At 41.7% G+C, this 20408-nt stretch overlaps 1 protein-coding gene across 3 annotated transcripts in view; it reads right to left on the reverse strand.

The window, feature by feature from the left end:
- LRGUK (leucine rich repeats and guanylate kinase domain containing) overlaps positions 1-20408 on the reverse strand; it is an 87265-nt gene that overhangs the window by 39051 nt on the left and 27806 nt on the right. For all 3 annotated transcript variants that reach the window (XM_042843231.2, XM_042843232.2, XM_005291857.5), the window contains exons 11-13: positions 10783-10902; positions 2257-2353; positions 975-1088 (exon numbers count right to left, since the gene is read on the reverse strand). In XM_042843231.2, the coding sequence (XP_042699165.2) occupies positions 975-1088; positions 2257-2353; positions 10783-10902 (331 nt within the window). The remainder of the gene's footprint in view (positions 1-974; positions 1089-2256; positions 2354-10782; positions 10903-20408) is intronic.

A 20408-nucleotide genomic window follows, 5' to 3' on the forward strand; every position in this document is an offset into this window, starting at 1 on the left:
GAGTTATGGGGTATTCTGTTGTGGGGCTCCCTCAATCTCTCCTGTTGAAGCTGTTCCACTGTGGATCAATAATTAAAGAGTCATGTGGGCCAGAGAGAGAGTGAGGGAGCACAAGCATGAGACTGACTCTATCGCCCAGTGGTTAGAGCACTCGCCCAGGCTCCACTCAACCTACTCCAATGACTCTTTAGTTATTTATCCATAGTGGAAAAGCTTCAACAAGAGAGATTGAGGGAGCCCCATAACAGACTATCCTATAACCCAATGGTTACAGCACTTACCCAAGAGGTGGTGGATCTCAGTTCAAATCCCTTCTCCTTCCCAGGTGAAGGGATTACTTGAACCAGGCATCTCCCACATGAGTACTCTAACCACTGGGCTACAAGTTATAAGGGATGGGTATCCCAGCTGTGACTTGCTAGTAGAGATGGCACCTCCCTGCAGCCTGAACTTCGATATCTATCTCCTTGAGTGACTTAGCACACATCCCTCTGGTCATCTTCCTCTGGCTACCTTACGTGTCTCCCTGCCTGGCATGCTAGCTTTTGTGAATAGCATTCTAAGGCCCCTCTCTCTCCCCATTCATTGTCTGGGGAGCCTAGGCACCTAGCTCAGGGTTTGTGAATCGCAGTGTGTTTCTATGATTTTCTAGACTCCCAAAAGTTGGGGGGTTTGATGCTCACCTTAGCAACGTCTAACTGCTTTTGTGCATCCAGGCCTAGTAACCTGCCCAAAGTCACACAGGAAGTCTGTAGAAGAGCAGGAAATTGAACGTGGGTCTCCCAAGTCCTAGCTTAGTGCTCTGACCACTGGGTCATCCTTCCTCTCACATGAGAGGAATTCTCATAATGAGAATTATTTAATTAGCGCAGAAACTACAAAGGTAAATGTTATTCTTTTGGATTGATAATGGACACGTTTCTATGTTTTGTTTTTTGATGATGTTATAATGGTTAAGTAATAATAACGCCTACCTCTATTTCCAAATGAGCACAGCTTGCCAGTCCCTCTCTGGCAATGGATTCTACAGTCTCTCTTCCTAATCCATAGTAGTGGCTGCTATATTTATACGTTGCAATAAACTTCCCCTGAAATTAAAATGGTGATGTGTCATGACAATGGAAAGACTGTAATGAAAACAACTTTCCTAAAGAAGCACAGTAAAAATGATTGTTCTAGACTTGGTTACCATTAGTATACAGCTCCACAAAGCCTAAATCATCAGCGATAACAAGGCCACCTGGGGTGCAAAACTTGCAGAGAGCAGCAAAGAATAGGCCTCAAGGGTGCAGGCTTGTACATTGTTTGTGAATAATAAAACATCAGCTCATTGAAAACAAGCAGCTGACAGGTTACAACTTTACATTGGTTATTCATTCACCCCGCAAAGAAGCGCAAGATCTAAAGCAAGGGGCATCTTCCTTTGACAGAGCATCAACATGAATGGCAGCACAGGATAAAAGAGAAGATACCAAAGAGGAAAGTGGATACACAAAGCGAACCTGCAAGGAAAACAGAGACTTGGGAAGTCAATTTCAACAGTGAAACTTGGCAAATAAAACTTTGGTGCCCAGTGGTGTGTGTCCAAAGATATTCTTTGGAAATTAAACATTGAGAGATAAACACTAAACATCAGCTCACTGGCTTATGAATGTGTAGGCCTTGTGTATCTACCAATAAAGTACTATAATTGGGCTTTTTGAGCCCAAATTGCATTGGGAGTACAAATAGGCACCAGAAGCAGTAGTTGGAGACATTCTGTCTATAGACAGAAGAGAGGCAGGTACAATGCCTGGGTCAATCTGCCACCCTTTAAATCCTGTGCTCCCCATAGTGCTCCTAGAACACTGAGAAACATGGCAGGACCCTATCCACAAGCCTCCTTTTGGCTTTCTAGCACCTCTATCCTCTCCATCCCCCAACACACACACACACACACACACAGTATTTGCATATGCAAATGACCTATTCATTAATATTACAATAGTACCTAAAGACTCCAATTGATCTATGTGCCCCATTGTAAAAGTACTGTAGCTAAACACAAGAGACAGTCTAGCTGAAGATTTGCACAAACAAATACCTGATTTGGACATGCAACTGTGCTTACTGAACATGCATATTAGTCATTTAATTGTGCACACATCTCATTTTTTCTGAAATCAGGCCTTTAGAGACTTTTTTGTTTAAGGGAAATGCAGTGAACTCACTGATACTACAGGATTAGGCCTACCAAGACACAAGTCCAATTCTTACCATGTTCAACATATTGTCAAACACCTCCTGAGAAATGAAGTAGTAATCAAGTCTGTTGTCTTCTCCGAAGTAAGATGCCCTCGTGGTGTGACAGGGGCTGGAAGATATATGGTATGTTAAAGGAACCACCAGTTTTCAATCATTTTAAAAGCTGGTAGTGGAAGAGAAGGAGGGAATAGCACTAGAAATGATTTTATTTTAAACAGAGAAGAAATATGAGGAATATAAAGAGGTGCAAATCATACCACTAATGCTGCATATTTGAAAGACTAACCTATAAATGCAAAAAAACTGTATTAATGTAACATCACATTTGGGCTATAAATCCAAACACACAGGATTATCTGAGTGGAAGCTGTCACACCACCGTTAAGTAGGGAAGTGATAAATTCATATTCCCCCCCCCCCCCGGCTATGTTGACTCCTGGCTGATAGATAGGAATCTTAGATATAGGAAGGCGTGGTGGGAGGCAGGTTGAGCAATTGATAGAAGTAGATGGAGGGACCAGTGGTGAGCTCCAGCCCCAGCAGTAAGAGGGTATCAGTGCTGGAATCAATGAGGCTGGCTGGAAGTAGGGGAGATAAGGGAGATATTTAAAATGCACATTTAAAGATGCACATTTAAATGCTATTTAAGGGCAACAATTTGAAGTATCTGACACATGAACTTTCTTTTGAGATGAGGGTCATACAAATATGAATCTGGCCAAACAGCAAAGTCTACATATGAAGAAATTTTAGTTTAAAGGCTCCAGTCCCTTCCTAAACATTCTGTTTCACATAAGCCCCAGCATATGGTCCTCAGTCACTCCTAACAGTGGGTCACATTCCTGAGAGATGGAATTTTGCTAATAGTGCTTTTGTATCACAGGACAAGCAGAACAAAAATGTTATGCATAGACTTACACTGGCAATATTTTGTCTCCTTGACTTTTTGACTGATCCATCCCAGACAAAACATAGCAAAAAATACTCACATCTAAATATACAGAGCCTGGCTGTGTTATTAAAACACTGATAATGGATGTTAACCAGTTTTGCAAAATAAAACTGGACAGACAGCTTGTATGGTGAGCTTTGGGTCTTGAAGCCTCAAGCTGGAGATCACAGAATCGAAAAAAAGCCATGTCACACTTTGGGGCAGCATTGTCTAGGTCTGGGCACCCAGATTTCATTCCCAAGTGTGACACAAACATGCTTTATTTGGTATGGGTATTGGGTAACTGATGTAAATAGAATCATTGTGAGCCTGGTCCTCATTTATACTTAAGCCCTTTTACACTGACAGAGTAGTGTAAAAGGACCCTACAGTGAATGAGAATCAGACCCTTGTATGTCTATTACTTTCTATGACAAAACCTATATGAGTACAGGTACCATTTGCATCTAACTTAGGTTTCTTTCAGTTCTCTCTTTTTGTTCCGTAAGTGTTTCAGTGAACTCCTAATACCATAAACTAGTCAGCACCAAGCACAGTGGGTTCCTGGTCAATGACTAAAGCTTAGGTGCTACAGTAGTACAAATTAAAAAACCCACCAACAACAAGGCCCTTCTTGTTTTTATTTCTTTTGAGTTTTTGTAATGAAAATCTTATAAAACCTCTCTTGTTTCCCTGTAATTTTATTCATTTGATCATAGAAATCTAGGGCTGGAAGAGACCTTGAGAGGTCATCTAGTTCAATGGTTTTCAACCTTTTTTGGACCAGGATCCATTTGTAAACATTGGTGGCCAATCCCAACCAATAAATAGCTTAAGTAGAAAACACCCAAGTATTTTGGCCCCAAAATACTTATTACCTACTATATGTAGTAATAATAAATAACAACAACAATAGTAATAAGTTTATGAAGATCAACAGTCAAAGTTAAAGGCGGAAATCAACATCAACAGAAACAGACTAACAACAGTATAATAAATCCTAGGTTGAGAAGTCGGAGCTTGCTGCTCTTTGATGAGTTTATCGAAGTTTGGTGTAATTGTAGTCAGTACAATCCGAAGGTCGTGTTCAACATCCAGTCTGTTTCTGCTTTTGTTCTTCAGTTGAGTCAGGGCAGAGAATTCAGTTTCTCACAAGTATGTTGTACTGACAGGCACAATGACTATAATAGCTTGGCAAGCAAGAGCAGGATATTCCAACAGCAGCACTGCCCCAACACTGGGGAAAGCTCATTTCAGTATATTTTCTCTGTAGACTGTAATGACAAGACAACTTGACCACCTGAGATTCTTCCTCCATAGGTAGACTAACATTTTCCAACACAACTCCAGATGGATCCTGTATCCATTCGTTTCCCCTGAGTTATTCGTCTGGAAAGTAATCGCAGAATCTTTTGTGCAATTTAAATGATTACTGATCGTTTTCTTCAGTGCTTTCTGGATAGCAGAATCTTTCCAATTTTTTTGTTTCTAGAGACTCATTGCGAAACATGTCCATTCTATCATTTGAAACATGTTTGTTCACCAGAGAGTTTTTTTTTTGAATGCAGCAATTTTGTCAGTTTGCTCAAAGCGACTGTGCCCTCTTCCCTGTAAAGACGGAGTCAAATAATTCGGATAATCAAATATGGCTGCCGTATATGCAACATGAGGAAGCCATGTATCGTTACTGAAGTGCTTTGCCAGGCGAGACTTTTTTTCCTTAAAAAAAAAAAGCTGCCAACTCACTTTTAAGGTCTTATACACGAGACAACACTTTGCCATGGGACAGCCAGAGAACCTTAGCATCATAAAGCAGATTTACATGTGCACTGCCCATTTCCTGAGAGAAAACTTGAAAGCATCGTGAATTCTTGGCATTTCGTTTCATGTAATTCACAATTTTGACAGCATCTTTAAGAGTTTTGTGAAGCTCAGGTACCATGTCTTTAGCTGCTAATGCCTCCCTGTGCAAGAAACAGTGGTTCCACATTGCATTGGATTCTTTCAAAAGGATTATTTGAACAATTTCTGAATGTTTCCCTGTCATTGAAGCGCCCCCATCAGTTGTAACACCAACACACTTTGACCAGCTCAATCCCACTGACTCCAAGTAACAAATATATCCAATGCAACAAATATATCAGCAGCAGTAGCAGAAATAGGCAAATCCGCACGAAACAAGTACTGTATAAGGTAACAAGCCTTGTGGATAGGGGGGAAGCAGTAGATGTGGTATATCTTGACTTTAGTAAGGCTTGTGATACTGTCTCGCATGACCTTCTCAAAAACAAAATAAGGAAGTACAACCTAGATGGAGTTACTATAAGATGGGTGTATAACTGATTGAAAGCCATTCCCAGAGAGTAGTTATAAAGGTTCAAAGTCAAGCTGGAAGGGCATATCAAGTGGGGTCTCACAGGGATCAGTTCTGGGTCTGATTCGGTTCAATATCTTGATCTATAATTTAGATAATGGTATAGAGAGTACACGTATAAAGTTTGCAGACAATACCAAGCTGGGAGGGGTTGCAAGTGCTTTGGAGGATAGGAGTAACACTCAAAATGATCTGGACAAACTGGAGAAATGCTCTGAAGTAAATAGGATGAAATTCAATAGGGACAAAGGTAAAATACGCTACTTAGGAAGGAACAATCACTTCCACACATACAAAATGGGAAATGACTGTCTAGGAAAGAGTACTGCAGAAACGGATCTGGGGGTCATAGTGGATGACAAGCTAAATATGAGTCAACAGTGTAACACTGTTGCAAAAAAAGCAAACATCATTCTGGGATGTATTAGCAGGAGAGTTGTAAACAAGACATGAGAAGTAATTCTTTCGCTCTACTCCGCGCTGATAAGGCCTCAACTGGAATATTATGTCCAGTTCTGGGTGCCACATTTCAGAAAAGATGTGGACAAATTAGAGAAAGTCCAGAGAATAGTAACAGAAATGATTAAAGGTCTAGAAAACATTACCAATGGGAGATGATTGAAAAAATTGGGTTTGTTTAGTCTAGAGAAGAGTAGACAGAGGGGACATGATAACAGTTTTCAAGCACATAAAAGGTTGTTACAAGGAGAAGGGAGAAAAATTGTTCTCCTAATCTCGGGGGATAGGACAAGAAGCAATGGTCTTAAATTGCAGCAAGATGGTATAGGTTGGACATTAGGAAAAACTTCCTGTCAGGGTGGTTAAGCACTGGAACAAATTGCCTAGGGAGGTTGTGGAATCTCCATTATTGGGGATTTTTAAGAGCAGGTTAGACAAATACCTGTCAGGGATGGTCTAGATAATACTTAATCCTGCCTTGTGTGTAGGGGACTGGACTCTCGAGGTCCCTTCCCGTCCTACGATTCTATGATTCTTGAAAATCACTTTCCCACACGTGCCTCACATAAACCAGCAAGATAGTGTGAGTTGATACATCCGTATGAGTCTGTAACAGTCGCTTACTGAAAGACCATCAGTTGTTTGCAGTTCGAGGTCTTCTGAGATATCGCAGATTCTTCCCTGTATTGTATCACTGGAGAAAGGGATTATTTTTAATTTTTTTGCAGCTGACTCACCCAATAATTCAGTGCACATGTCAATAGCAGAAGGTAAAATTAACTTCTCAGCCACCGTGTGAGCTTTTTTACATTTCACAATGCAGTGTGCAACAAGGTAAGAAGCATGCGATGCTTGCTCCCAGATAGTAGATACACATTCAAGTGTTTTTTCTGACATTTCCAAATCTTTCCTTTTTCGTTTAAAAAAATCAAGAGGCTTGTCTTTATAGCTAGAGTGCTTTGTCCAGAAATGCCTATGTAACTTTGATGGTTTTAGGCTTTCATTTGCTAACAGTTCACAGCAGATGACACTCTGTGGCCTGTGTTCATCATTTCGGTCCTCAATAATGAAAACCCAAACTTTAAGTAAACAGGGTCGTACCTACGATTATTTTTCTTCTCAGGTTGTGATGAATTCCTACTGTCACTTGTGCTTGCAGTTGCAACAGAACAGTTTAAAAATGTATCCATTTCACTGATTAAAGACTCACTTTGTGATTAAAATGCACACTCTTCATTGGAAGTTCTACATGGAACACTCATTTCCCATAATTCTTCCCACTTTGCATTTGATTGTCTAATTGATGAGGCTACAAATGGGTCACAGAGGTAACGGATTCTGTGATTTTATGTGACCTCTGCGACTTCAGCCCCGGGTGGCAAGGCTCTGGGCTCTCGGCCCCCCATGGCAGGGCTCCAGATAGCCACGACCCTTTCCTACATTCTTGCGACCCGCTTTTGGGTCATGACTCATGGGTTGAGAAACACTGAACCAGTCCATCCCCTGAAGCAGGATCTTGACCATCCCTGAGATGTTTGTCTAACCTGTACTTAAAAACCTCCAATGATGGGGATTCTACAACCTCCCTAGGTAACTTATTCCTTACTTAACTTATATTTGGAAAGTTTTTCCTAATATCTAACCTAAACCTCCCTTTCTGCAAATTAAGCCCAATACTTCTTGTCCTACGTTCAGTGGACACAGAGAACGATTGATCCCTGTCCTCTTTATAACTGCCTTTAAAATATTTTAAAACTGTTATCAGGTCCCTCCTCAGTCTTCTTTTCTCAAGACTAAACATGCACAGTTGTTGTTTTTTTAACTTTTCCTTGTGAGTCAGATTTTCTAAACTTTTCATCATTTTTCTTGCTTTTCTCTGGACTTTCTCCAATTTTTCCACATCTTTCTTAAGGTGTGATGCCTAAAACTTAACACAGTATTCCAGTTGAGTCCTCATCAATGCTGAGCAGAGCAGGACAATTACTTCCTGTGTCTTACATACAACCCCCCTATTAATACACCCCTGAATAAATATCTAAGTTGGGGGGGGGGTATTCTTTTTTCCTCTGTACTGAGATCTTAGATTTAATGTGGAATAAACTCTTTTCTTTAATACAACTGAGTTACACCTCTACCCCGATATAACGCTGTCCTCGGGAGCCAAAAAATCTTACCATGTTATAGGTGAAACCATGTTATATCGAACTTGCTTTGATCCGCCGGAGCGCGCAACCCCGCCCCCCCCCGGAGCACTGCTTTACCGCGTTATATCCGAATTCGTGTTATATCGAGTCGCGTTATATTGGGGTAGAGGTGTATAAACCACTAAGAAATTAAGTTTATAATGCAGAGGCTGACAGATGCTTAACTGTAGCAGCACTAGCTTGTGTCACTATTTTATCAATGAACTATGGCAAATGAGAACAGTGTGGTGCACATGGACCCTATAAAACTTTAACTTCAAAGGCCTGATTTTCTCAAAGATATTAGAAACGTATCCAGCTTTAAAGGTCATTCCTGAGCACAAACCAGATGGTCTTAGTGTCCAATTTCATTTTATTTATTTTTTTGAAAGACTTTTACCCATTACAACTTTTTTTATTGCAAGGCCATGTTCACATTTGAACTGCCAGGATATCTGACATGAAATACATTTTTAATGAGTGGAATGTTTGAAATTTAAAACAGTAAGCCATAAAATTGCTGAAATCTCCACTGAATAATTAAAATACAACTTTGCTTTGTAGTTGCAATGTTCTGCTCTGTTAAAATTCTCTCTCTCCTTTTTTCTCATACATAAAACTTTTGAGGAATAATACATATTAAAAACAATGCTTTTGGAAAACAGATAGTGCTTGGAAAATTCGGGCCAGTTTTCAATTAGTTATAATTTCCAAGCTGGTCTCTCAAAGCACTCATTGTGCATCACATTTGATTTTTCCAATCTTGTAACCGTCACAGCATTTCTGTCAAAAAGTCCTTTGGACTTGCTAGTCATGTGAGTTAATCTAGCATTATAACATATTACAAACACAGAGTAGATCTTCATATTATAGGACTTGAGTTGAAGGAGGTGCCTATTATATAACATCACTGATAGTCAATCTAGGGTTCTATGGTGCTGGGCATCCAAAGAACTAATTCTGCTTCTACATTGTCAGCTATTGTATATGCACTTAGGGCTCTATTCTTATGACATATTACATTAGTACCTAGAGACCCCATTGTGTTAGGTGCTGTACATATACATAGTAATGTATATAGATACATACATAGTCCCTGCCCTGAGGAACTTACAGTTTAAAATAAGGCAAAATGCAACAAGTGAGTGTAGCAAACAGACAGAATTGGAGAGATGATAAGAGCACCAGTAACACATGGCTACACAGATCACTGCAATGTGTACTATACAGAACTACCTTCGAAATGTAGAAGTTACAGCTGGTGAAGAATGAAGGATGCCCATTTGCTTTGTCAGAATTAGCTACAAAAAGTATATTATGCTGGTTCAACTACCTTGAAATTTAGACTCTACAGCTGGTGAAGAATGGAGGATTCCCACTTTGTCGGCATTAGTCACAGAAATCATATTGTAATAGTTCAGTAATTACACTGGCATCCTATTCGCTTCTGGATGCAATATGTACGTGTCCCGTATAGATGCACCCTAACACTTTTGTAGTGGGCTGTGGCAGACTGACAATTTCTTGCAATATCCTGAATGAACTTTACTGAATTAAGTTAAACCTTACAGAATTAGTTTTAACATCTTTGGAGTTCATTGTATTAAAAATGCAATTGTATATGTGTTATCATGGAATTGTATGCATTTCCATGGGAAAGGTAAATAGGAGAAGAGCAGGGGGTGATTAGGCAAATTCACTCAGGTTGTAACATCTCCAGAGAAGCCACCCCCCTGGCAAAATTTACAAACAATATTTCCAACTGGATTCTCTGACAGACAAGGAAAGAATTTTTGGATAAATAGGCTGGTCTTAAACTGGCTCGTGGCCTTCTTCCTGAATCAGCAAATGGATAGGACCCCTAGTTCCTGGTGGGTCCCAATCCTCAGAGTAAGGATTGAAGGACTGGGCTCTCCAGAATCCATGTTAGGGTTGGGGTTATTCAGGCAAGCTTTGGGGATGCATGTAAGTTCTTTTATTGTTTTAGTACATTTTCTCTGTAATGCTTTGTACCTTAAGACTATAGTAGGCTTGCCTAGGAAGTGCTGCATGGTAACTTATATCTGTTGACAATCACTTTGTTGTCTCTGAAGAGACAGCAAGCAGGTGTCCTGGAGCAACCTGTCTGTGCTGGGAAATACACAGTGAAGGCAGGGAACTATGCAGCCTGGGAATACCCTGGTCCATGGGTCTCCATCCAGAAAGGCAAGAGCTGGGGAGCTGGGAGCCAAGAGTAGGTGCCCTTGCTGAACCGGAGGGGAAATACAGGTGCAGTTGCCCTGAACTGTGACGCTGGGCACAATAACATGAACTAAAGAATAAGTTCAGATGAATGGATGGATGGACAGACAGATAAAAGGTGCTGATTTTGCTTTGCAGTTCACCTTTAAAGGAATCTTGATAATTTATACAGCATATTAAAAAATAAGTAGATATTATATGATGATTTCAGACAGCCTAGATCTAGTAGGAGACAGAACGCCTTGCAATGACCATTTAACAGTCTTCTGTAATATTTAACTTTAAAAAAAAGCAACAATTTGAGCCTTGACCGCATTCTATCGTCTCTTAAACTGATGGAGTAAATTTACCTGTATCTGAAAAAATTGTTGAACTGTCTGCAGATTCTGTGAGAAAGTTCTCGCTTTCCACAGGCCATGGGTCCAACTAATATTAACATGGGGTAGGGAGCATCAAGACTAGGCAAAGTGCTGCAAGGAGAAAAAACAAACAAGGCACTGTTACACTTCCTACAATGGACACTTGTACTGGCATCATATAGGTCTTTGGGAACAGCATATCATCAAGGGAACTGATCTAAACTAATCTAGGGGGTGGGGTGGGACACCTAACTGGCTTCAAGACTGAGCTTGATAAATTTATGGAGGGGATGGCATGATGAGACTACCTTTAATGGCATGTAGTCGTTCTGCGTCTGCTAGCAACAAATATCTCCAATGGCCAGTGATGGGACACTAGATGGGGAGGGCTCTGAGTCACTACAAAGAATTCTTTCCCAGGTGTCTGGTTGATGGGTCTTGCCCACATGCTCAGGGTCTAACTGACTGCCATACGCCGATACCCCAATATAACACGACCTGATATAATACGAATTCGGATATAACACGGTAAAGCAGCGCTCCGGGGGGGCTGGGCTGGTCACTCTGGCGGATCAAAGCAAGTTCGATATAACGCGGTTTCACCTATAACACGGTAAGATTTTTTGGCTTCCAAGGACAGCATTATATCGAGGTAGAGTCGGGAAGGAATTTTTCCCCAGATCAGATTGACAGAGACCCTGAGAGTTTTTCGTCTTCCTCTTCAGCATGGCTCACTTGCAGGTTTAAACTAGTATAAATGGTGGATTCTCTGTTATTGGAAGTCTTTAAATCATGATTTGAGGACTTCAGTAAATCAGCCAGAGGTTAGGGGTCTATTACAGGAGTGGGTGAGTGAGGTTCTGTGGCCTGCAACATGCAGGATATCAGACTAGATGATCATGATGGTAACTTCCGACCTTAATATCTATGAGTCTATACTATTCATGTCATTCACCGCATAGACAAAGAAAGCAATGGAAAATCAAGTGTGTGCATTTATGCATGATTTAAACATGAAAACAACATAAAATATTTCAATAAAAAATCCCATAGCACTTTTTTGCAAAAAGAAGGATGTTAAACCTGGTGTATCCTGCTCAGACTGTAACTTGGATTTACTGTCTTTTCTGACAGGTTTCAGAGTAGCAGCCGTGTTAGTCTGTATCCGCAAAAAGAACAGGAGTACTTGTGGCACCTTAGAGACTAACAAATTTATTAGAGCAGTTGCATCCGAAGAAGTGGGCTGTAGTCCACGAAAGCTTATGCTCTAATAAATTTGTTAGTCTCTAAGGTGCCACAAGTACTCCTGTTCTTTTTGTCTTTTCTGAAATTCCCTCTGCAGTTACAGTTGCTGTGGACTGTTAAAGAGTTGCCCAGCTCCACCTCAGACATGGCAATATTTCAATGGTGGGATAACTGAGTCTTGACCATATTTAGGATCGATCCTGCAAACCTTTATGACTCTCATGAAAGTACTATAATCTCATTGACTTGAAGGGTTTGCAGGATAGAGGTGATAGTTTGTAAAGTGCTCTACAAATGGGATGAAAGACACTAAGGATTATGGGCCCAATCCTGTGTAGCACTAAGCACCCTTAATTCCCACTGACCGAAGCACTCTGCAGGATAGGATGCAAAGTGTTTGCAGAAACACAGAGGCCTAACTTTAGGTGCCCATTTTTACAATATTTTAGCCTAAATCCATATTAAGTGGCTTGATTTTCAGAAGTGCTGAGCGTTCAGCTGTTCCCTTTAAAGTCAATGGGCATTTGTGGGTGCTCTGCAGTTTTGAAAGTGAGGCCTCTTATTAGGTGCCTACATATGGAGTGTAAATTTAGACATTTTGTTTTTGAAAATCTTACCAGAGAGGTTAAGTTTATGTCATTTGATGTGACAAACACCAGCTGAAATAATTTTTAAAAACCCCACCTTTTTTTGAAACTAATAAACGGCTTGACCCATTTACGTTTTCTTTTAAAGAAAACAAATCACATCTAGGTTCCAAACTTCAGACTAATGTGATTTAAAATAGCTGAGTATAAATGCCTGAAAACAGAGTGTATAATGGAAACAGCAACAGAAGTAGATGATTAATCTATCTGAAATAATGTTAGCTGTTAAGCATAAGTGAAGGGAAAAAATTAGATAATTCAGAGTAATGGCTTCTCTCCTGCATCAGCTCACACCAGCAAAACAGTTCTATCTGTCTAGGTACTGATATAGTACCATACTCTCCTTGTGCCTCTAAAGCATTAATGAATTTCTTCATCACAACACTCCTGTGAAGTAGGAAAGTACTATCCTCACTTTACAGATGAGAAACAGAGACACAGATTAGATTTAAGTGATTTGCCCAAGGTCACAGAGGGATTCTGTGGCTAAACTGAGAACTGAACCGAGGTCACTTGCATCCCAGTCTAGTGCCCTGTTCTCTAGGCCAGTGTTTCTCAACGACCGGTCTGTGGATTGGCACCAGTTCCTGAGATCTCCCAGACACAGTTTAAGAAGGCAGCAAGCCAATCCCTGATATCAAAAAAGTTGAGAAACACTACTCTAGACTACCCTTGGGTTAGGAGGTCAGTGGAATCCCTCAGTAGAAGAAGAGGTTACTCACCTTGTTCAGTAACTGGAGTTCTTCAAGATGTGTCTCCATATGGGTGCTCCACTTCAGGTACACATGCGCCCTGCATCTTTAATCAGATATTTTTGGTAGCAGTGCCCATTTGGCCCACACACGTGCCCTACACATCCTCATGCCCTTCATCGAGGCTACATAAGGCTGCACAGTGAACGGCCCTCAGTTCCTTCCTCATTGCAAAGTCCCACAAGGGAGACTCTGAAGCTGAGGGAAAGGAGGACAGGTACTGGAGCATCCATAGAGACACACATCTCAAAGAACTCCAGTTACTGTGCAAGGTGAGTTACCTTCTCCTTCTTCTTTAAGCAGTGTCCTTATGGTGACTCCTGAGCAGTATCCCCTTACAGAGGAGGGAGCTTCAGAGCAGAGTCCAGTACTGAAGAGAGAATTGCATTGCGAACTGCAGCACCTGTCTAATGGCATGAACCAGAACATACAGGTTAGAGAAAGTCTGTACAGAGATTCATGTTGCAGCTCTGCAGATTTCAGCATCTTTGAGACATCTGGAACATCTTTGAGTAAAGCCACTGTGTAGATTGTGACCCTGTAGAATGCTCCCCACTCTAGGGGGAGGTTGAATGTCAGCCAAGTCATAACAAGCAATAATACACCCAGAAATCCACCCTGAAAGTCTTTGCAGGGAGATCGCAGATCCCTTGGATCTGTTGAAATTCAGAAGGTATTTTAGGTAAAAACATAGGAACTGGTTGTAATGAGACCTTGTCATTGTACCTGGAAGATCTGCCATTAAGGCCCCCAGTTCCCTGATACTCCAGGCAGAAGTGATAGCCACCACTCATGGTGCATGGTAGTCTAATGAGGCAATTAAGGGCAAGGTTCAAGTCCTAGATTGGAGTAGGGTCTCCAATTTTGGGGAAAAGATTCATTAGACCTCTTAGAAATCTTGACATAGGATAAGCGAAAACTGAAAAACCTTCTAAGGATAAATGAAAGGCAGTTATATCTTCCAAGTTAATTTTAATAGAGATCATAGAAAGCCCTGATCTTTTCAATTCCAATAGGTAGTCTAGGACATTGGAAAGAGAAGAGCAGGCAGGAGAAACTTGTTGATGGGCACATTAAAGATTATCTCTTTCATTTTTGAAGGTAAATGCATCTCGTAGATTCCTTCCTGCTGTTTACCAATACCTGTGGCACATCTGATGAACAAGACTCTTACTCACAAAACCATTAAGGAGCCATGCTTGGAGCTGCAGAACATCCAGGTTGGGGTGAATTGTCTGACCAACATCATGAGACATCTGGCGGGGACTGGTCAGAAGCCACCAAGTTGGGTGAGAGGTAAGTTGGATGAGGTAAGGATACCAGACTTGTCTTGGCCAGTTGGTGCAATCAGAATGACTTTGGCCTTGCCCTCCTTGATCTTGCTGAGGACTTTTAAGAGCAACGGCATTGGTAGGTATGCATAAAAGAGACACTTCACCCATGAGATGAGGAAGGCCTCTCCTGGTGATTGGGGATCAAGTCCCCCTCTCGAACAGAATCTGTTGCATTTTGCATTGGCTGCAGTGGCACAAAGATCGACTTCTAGACACCCTTAGGTTAGAAATATGTTGTGGAGGACCTAAGAATCCAACTCCCATTTGTAACTCTCAGAGAAGCGTCTTCTGAGGTTGTCGGCGGTGGTGTTCTGAATGCTCAAAAGATAAGCTGCTGAGATGACTATTCTGTTGGCCATGTGCCAATTCAAGAATTTCATCGATTCAGCACAGAGTGATGGGGAACATGTCCCATCCTGACAATTGATGTAGAACAGGCAGACCACGTTGTCTGTCATGTCTTGATGGATTTGGCTCTGATCAATGGGAGGATGTCGGAGCAAGCCCCCCTGATTGCTCTCAGTTCCAGAATGTTTATGTGCAGAAGACTCTCTTAGACAGACCATTTGCCCTGGTCCAAAATGAGCTCCCCTGCCCAAGAGGGATATACCTGATGTTATAACAACAGTCAGAGGAGCTTGAAAGAAAGGAACTCTCAAAGATATCTTGGAAGGATATTACACCAATTGAGCTTTCCAGGACTTGCCAAGGAACAAAGACCTGTCTGTTGAGACTGTGTTTGTTTGGTATGTAAACTGTCCTGAGCCATCCCTGGAAACTTCAGAGAGATAATTTGGCATGTTGGGTTACAAAGATACATGCTGCCATATGACCAACAGCTGAAGACAATTTCTTGCCACGGCTTGAGGACTTATCTGAATTCTTGCAGCAAGATTTTTTTTAGGTTCATGAAGTTGTCCCCAGGAAGGTAAATTTTGCCTGTTATGGCTATCTGTTGAACTGTGGGCAAAACACACTTTTCAGGAGTGAGTTGGAGGCCTAAGCTGTGGACCTTGTGGTTTGCAATGCCTATAGGACCTCATGATAAGAATGACCTCTGAGTACCCAATCATTGAGATCAGGGAAGATGATTATCCCTAGATGACAAAGATGGGCAGATATGACCGACGTAACCTTTGGGAATATCTTTGGGGCAAAGGAGAGGCCGACAAGCAGCACACAGTAGTGGTTGTGATTGACTATGAAACAAAGAAACCCCTTATCAGAGGGATGAATTACAATATAAAAGTAGGTGTCTTGAAGGTCAAGATTCACAAATGAATCTTTGGAATCTGGGGAGGGAATTATACCTGCTAGAGTCACCATCCTGAATTTCTGATGTTTCACATAGTTTTCAGATGGCCTCCAAAATCCATTTGTCAGATGTTATGCTCTCCCAAGCAGGTTGAAATTGGGATAGACCATGTCCAAAGAGGGGAAGGAAGTTGGGATGGTGGAGCAATAAGGCCCTGTTGAGAGAGTGGTTCAGACTGTTGACCAAGCCATCAAAACTGGTGCCTGGACGACATGGATGGCTGGGATGAGACAGCTGTGGTAGTAGCTGCATATACATTGGCCAGTGGCTTGGGTGGTCTAGGGAAGGTAAAATAATAAGCTGGGTGAAATCTCTGTGCCATCTGAGACCTGCTAAACTTTCTTTTATTTGCAGGTATATATATAGCGAGGGGATCTAAGCGTAGTGCTTCGAGGTATGAAGAGTGTCATCTGTAGACTCCAAAAACCATTTATGGCCATCAAAAGGAAGGTTCTCACCAATAGTCTGCACTTTTGTAAGGAAGCCCAACAGCTGAAGCCAAGACACTCATCTCATCACGGTGGTGGTGAAAATGGACTGGATTGTGGTATCAGCTGCATTCAAGCAGGTCTGCAAGGATGTTTTTGCTAAAAGTTGACCTTCCTGAATGATGGCTTTGAATTGTTCATGGGCTCTTTTGGTTAATGTTCAATAAAGGTGTTAAATTGTTATAATTCAGGAAGTCCTATTTGGACATGAGTGCTTGGTGATTCATTATTCTAAATTGTAATGTCACAGAAGAGTAGCTCTTGTGAACAGAAAGAACAAGATGCCACTGGTCCTTATTATATGGAGCAGCACTCGTGTTGTTTCATGTTCATTCATTGCATCCGCAACTAAGGAATTTAGTGTGGAATGTATAAATAAAAATTCCAAACCCTTGGAAAGAAGATAATACTTTTTGTTGGCATGTAGGCGGTGTCATGGCGGGAGTTTACCGGATCAGTGTGGCTGGCTCAAAGAGAGCCTTATTAATTGGAAAAGCCACTTGCAACAAGGTTGAGGTTTACAAAATATCTAGGAGTTTATGATGGGAGTCCTGAACTTCCTCAAAAGGAATTTGAAGCATATCCCCAACTCGCTTCATCAGGTCCTGGAAATGACAAAAATAATCTGCCATGAAGGTTGAGGGGGCATTATAGCCTCATTAGGGGACGAAGAAGAGATATTTGGATGAGGTTTCACCTCTTCATCAGCCCTTGCCTCCTGCTCCTCAAAGGTCTCTTGTACCAACTCTGTTTGATGAGGAGGGAGCAAAGGCACAGGGAAATGGAATTTCCTATGTTCCCTGTGGTTTGTACTGGGCGCCCTTAGAAACTGTTGGCAGTATAGGACCCATGGATTCCAGTAAGATTGCTAGAGAGAGTCATAGGGCATAGGCAGAGATAGCTACTATTGGTCATCTCAACTGGTTGAAAGTGGTGGATGTTTATTATCCTCCCTTCTTTCAGTATGCAGAGGTGAATAAATACTCTTCAAAGACCCTTGAACTGAAAACTGAGTATTCGAGTCAGAGTCCTCATGCACATTCTCTAAAGGAGATGATAACTGATCTCCATGAAAGATCGAAGTTGGAGAACCAGAAGGTCTCAATGAGATGTGGGTAGCAGGTGACCCAGATGATTTCTGTATCAAAAAGTGTACAATACCAGTAAGCAGTGGATATTTCAACTCATTAGAAACAGATCTTTTAAGTATCTGAACTCCTACAATACGAAAGAACATAAGAAGTTGGTGTCAGTATGAGATAGGTATCTGTCTTGAGGAATAAGCACACCTAAGTAACATATTCCGATGTTGCAGTCCAGGGCATAAGTACCAAGGGTACTGAAGGGTCAAGTAATGCTGATTTCTTGCTAGTGTGGTTGTGACCACTGGAAGCAAGGGAGGTCTTTGGAACCATTTTTTTTTAGTAGCGGCATGAGCCTTAGAAGCAGCCTCAGACATCTTCACGGTACCAGAAGCACTTGGAGCCTCAGCAGTGCTCCTTTTGGGGCTGGCGGTCTTCACTGACCGCGGCCTCTTTCCCAGAGATTTAGCACTCCTGCTTTTCTTATCAGTTTCCACCGACTTGGAGCACTAGGGTCTTGGTACTATAGGCACAGATGCAGACACCCCCACGGAGGTTTTGGGTGACAGGGATCCTGAAATGGCTGAGGTAGTCACCAACTTCTCCTTTATGTCCTTCGGTGACCAAGATCCTGAGGCAACTGGGGTAGCAGAAATCGTACCCCTAAAAGCCCTTGGTGACCTAGATCTGTAAGTAGACAGGGTACTAGCAGTCTCACTCCTTGAAGCTGCAGGAGACTGAAATCCATCCAAATACAGGGGGGTTCTCAAAGCCCTGATCCAAAGCTGGTTTTAAGCCTTGCTCCATCACAAGAAGCCTGAATTTGAACTCCCTCTTCTAATGAGATCTTCTCTGAAATGAAGTACAGATCTTACATTTCAAGGGAATATGAGTATACCCCAAACGCTTGACACACCAAGAGTGTCCATCACTAAGCAGGATAGACTCCTGACAAGAAAGACAATGTTTAAAGACTAGGGATCCAGGCATACCCCAGAAATAAAGAGTCCAAAGTGACCCTACTAAACGGGGAAAACAAAGCAAAGGGAAGCCATTTACAAATATGAACTATTTACAACTATAACTAACTAACTATGCTAAAGTATTAGTAGAAGGAGACATGCTAGAGACTCAGTCTCAGGCTGAAGGTGGTTGCGAAGGAACTGAGGATGGTTTGCCCACACAGCTCTATATAGCCTCAGTGCGGGACATGAGGATGTGTAGGGCACATGTGTGGGCCGAATGGACACTGCCAACAAAAATCTCTGATCAAAGGCGCAGGGCGCATGAGCACCCGAAGGGCAGCACCCTTAGGGACATAGCTTTTATCCTGAATATAGACATATTTACACAACTGCCACAAAAATAATCTTTACAAAATACACCGAGACATTAAAAATGTCAATGTAATAACAATATGCAAAATACTCTCCCTGTATTTTCTACAGCAAAAAATTGCTACTGTGATGCATTCAGTTCAAGTCAAGAAACTCCCCCTTCCTTCACTGTTACTCCATGTTTTCATGTTGCCTTCCCCCTTTCTGCCATTTGCTGTCAGGAAGGGACCAGATCAACACAGAACAAGCCCAACAGATGCCAGTGACAGCAATAACTATTACAGTCAGTGAGTGAATTATTAAAAAGGGACCTTTTAAAGATGGGAATTCCATGAAACACGTTTAATACCTAGTGATTTCAGAATTTATTTACACACAGTAGAGGTGTTCTCATTACCCTCTCAAGGCCATGTCACATGTGACTAATGATGTCAACCCAGCATGTGACGATAAAATCAGTTTCTTCAATATATTTCTAATATATCCCTTAAAAATACATATAATACACAAGTAACTGATACAACCTGGTAAAATGCGGATTTCTCTCTATTGTCATCTCTTTTATAAAGTAGTGTCATATTGTGTATCTATACAATATATAATTACTTGATGACTCTCTTCTCGGGCCCTACACCACAAGTACTCCCAGCTATCTTTGAGACACCACTGACTTCCCCAGGAAACTACAATCCATTGGTGGTCTTTCAGAAAACACCATCCTGGCCACTATGGATGTAGAAGCTCTCTACACCAACAGTCCACACAAAGATGGACTACCAATTGTCAGGAACAGTATCCCCAGTGATGTCACGGCTCACCTGGTGACAGAACTTTGTGACTTTGTCCTCAGCCACAATCATTTCAGATTTGGGGACGATTCATACCTTCAAGTCAGCGGCACTGCTATGGGTACCTGCATGGCCCCAGTACGCCAACATTTTTATGGCAAACTTAGAACAATGTTTCCTCATCTCTCGTACCCAAGTGCCCCTTCTCTACTTGCGCTACATTGACGAGATCTTCATCATCTGGACCCACGGGAAGGAGGCCCTTGAAGAATTCCACCGGGACTTCAACAATTTCCACCCCACCACCAACCTCAGCCTGAACCAGTCCACACAAGAGATCCATTTCCTGGATACTACCATGCAAATAAGGGATGGACACAAACACCACCCTATGCCGGAAACCTACTGACCGCTATACTTACCTACATGCCGCTAGCTTTCATCCAGAACACACCACACAAACCATCGTCTACAGGCTAGCCCTAAGATACAACCACATTTGCTCCAATCCCTCAGACAGGGACAGACACCTTCAGGATCTCTTTCAAGCATTCTTAAAACTACAATACCCACCTGGGGAAGAGAAGAAACAGATTGACAGAGCCAGACGGGTACCCAGAAGTCACCTA

Source organism: Chrysemys picta, chromosome 1 (genome assembly GCF_011386835.1).
Source record: "Chrysemys picta bellii isolate R12L10 chromosome 1, ASM1138683v2, whole genome shotgun sequence".
NCBI lineage: Eukaryota > Metazoa > Chordata > Testudines > Emydidae > Chrysemys > Chrysemys picta.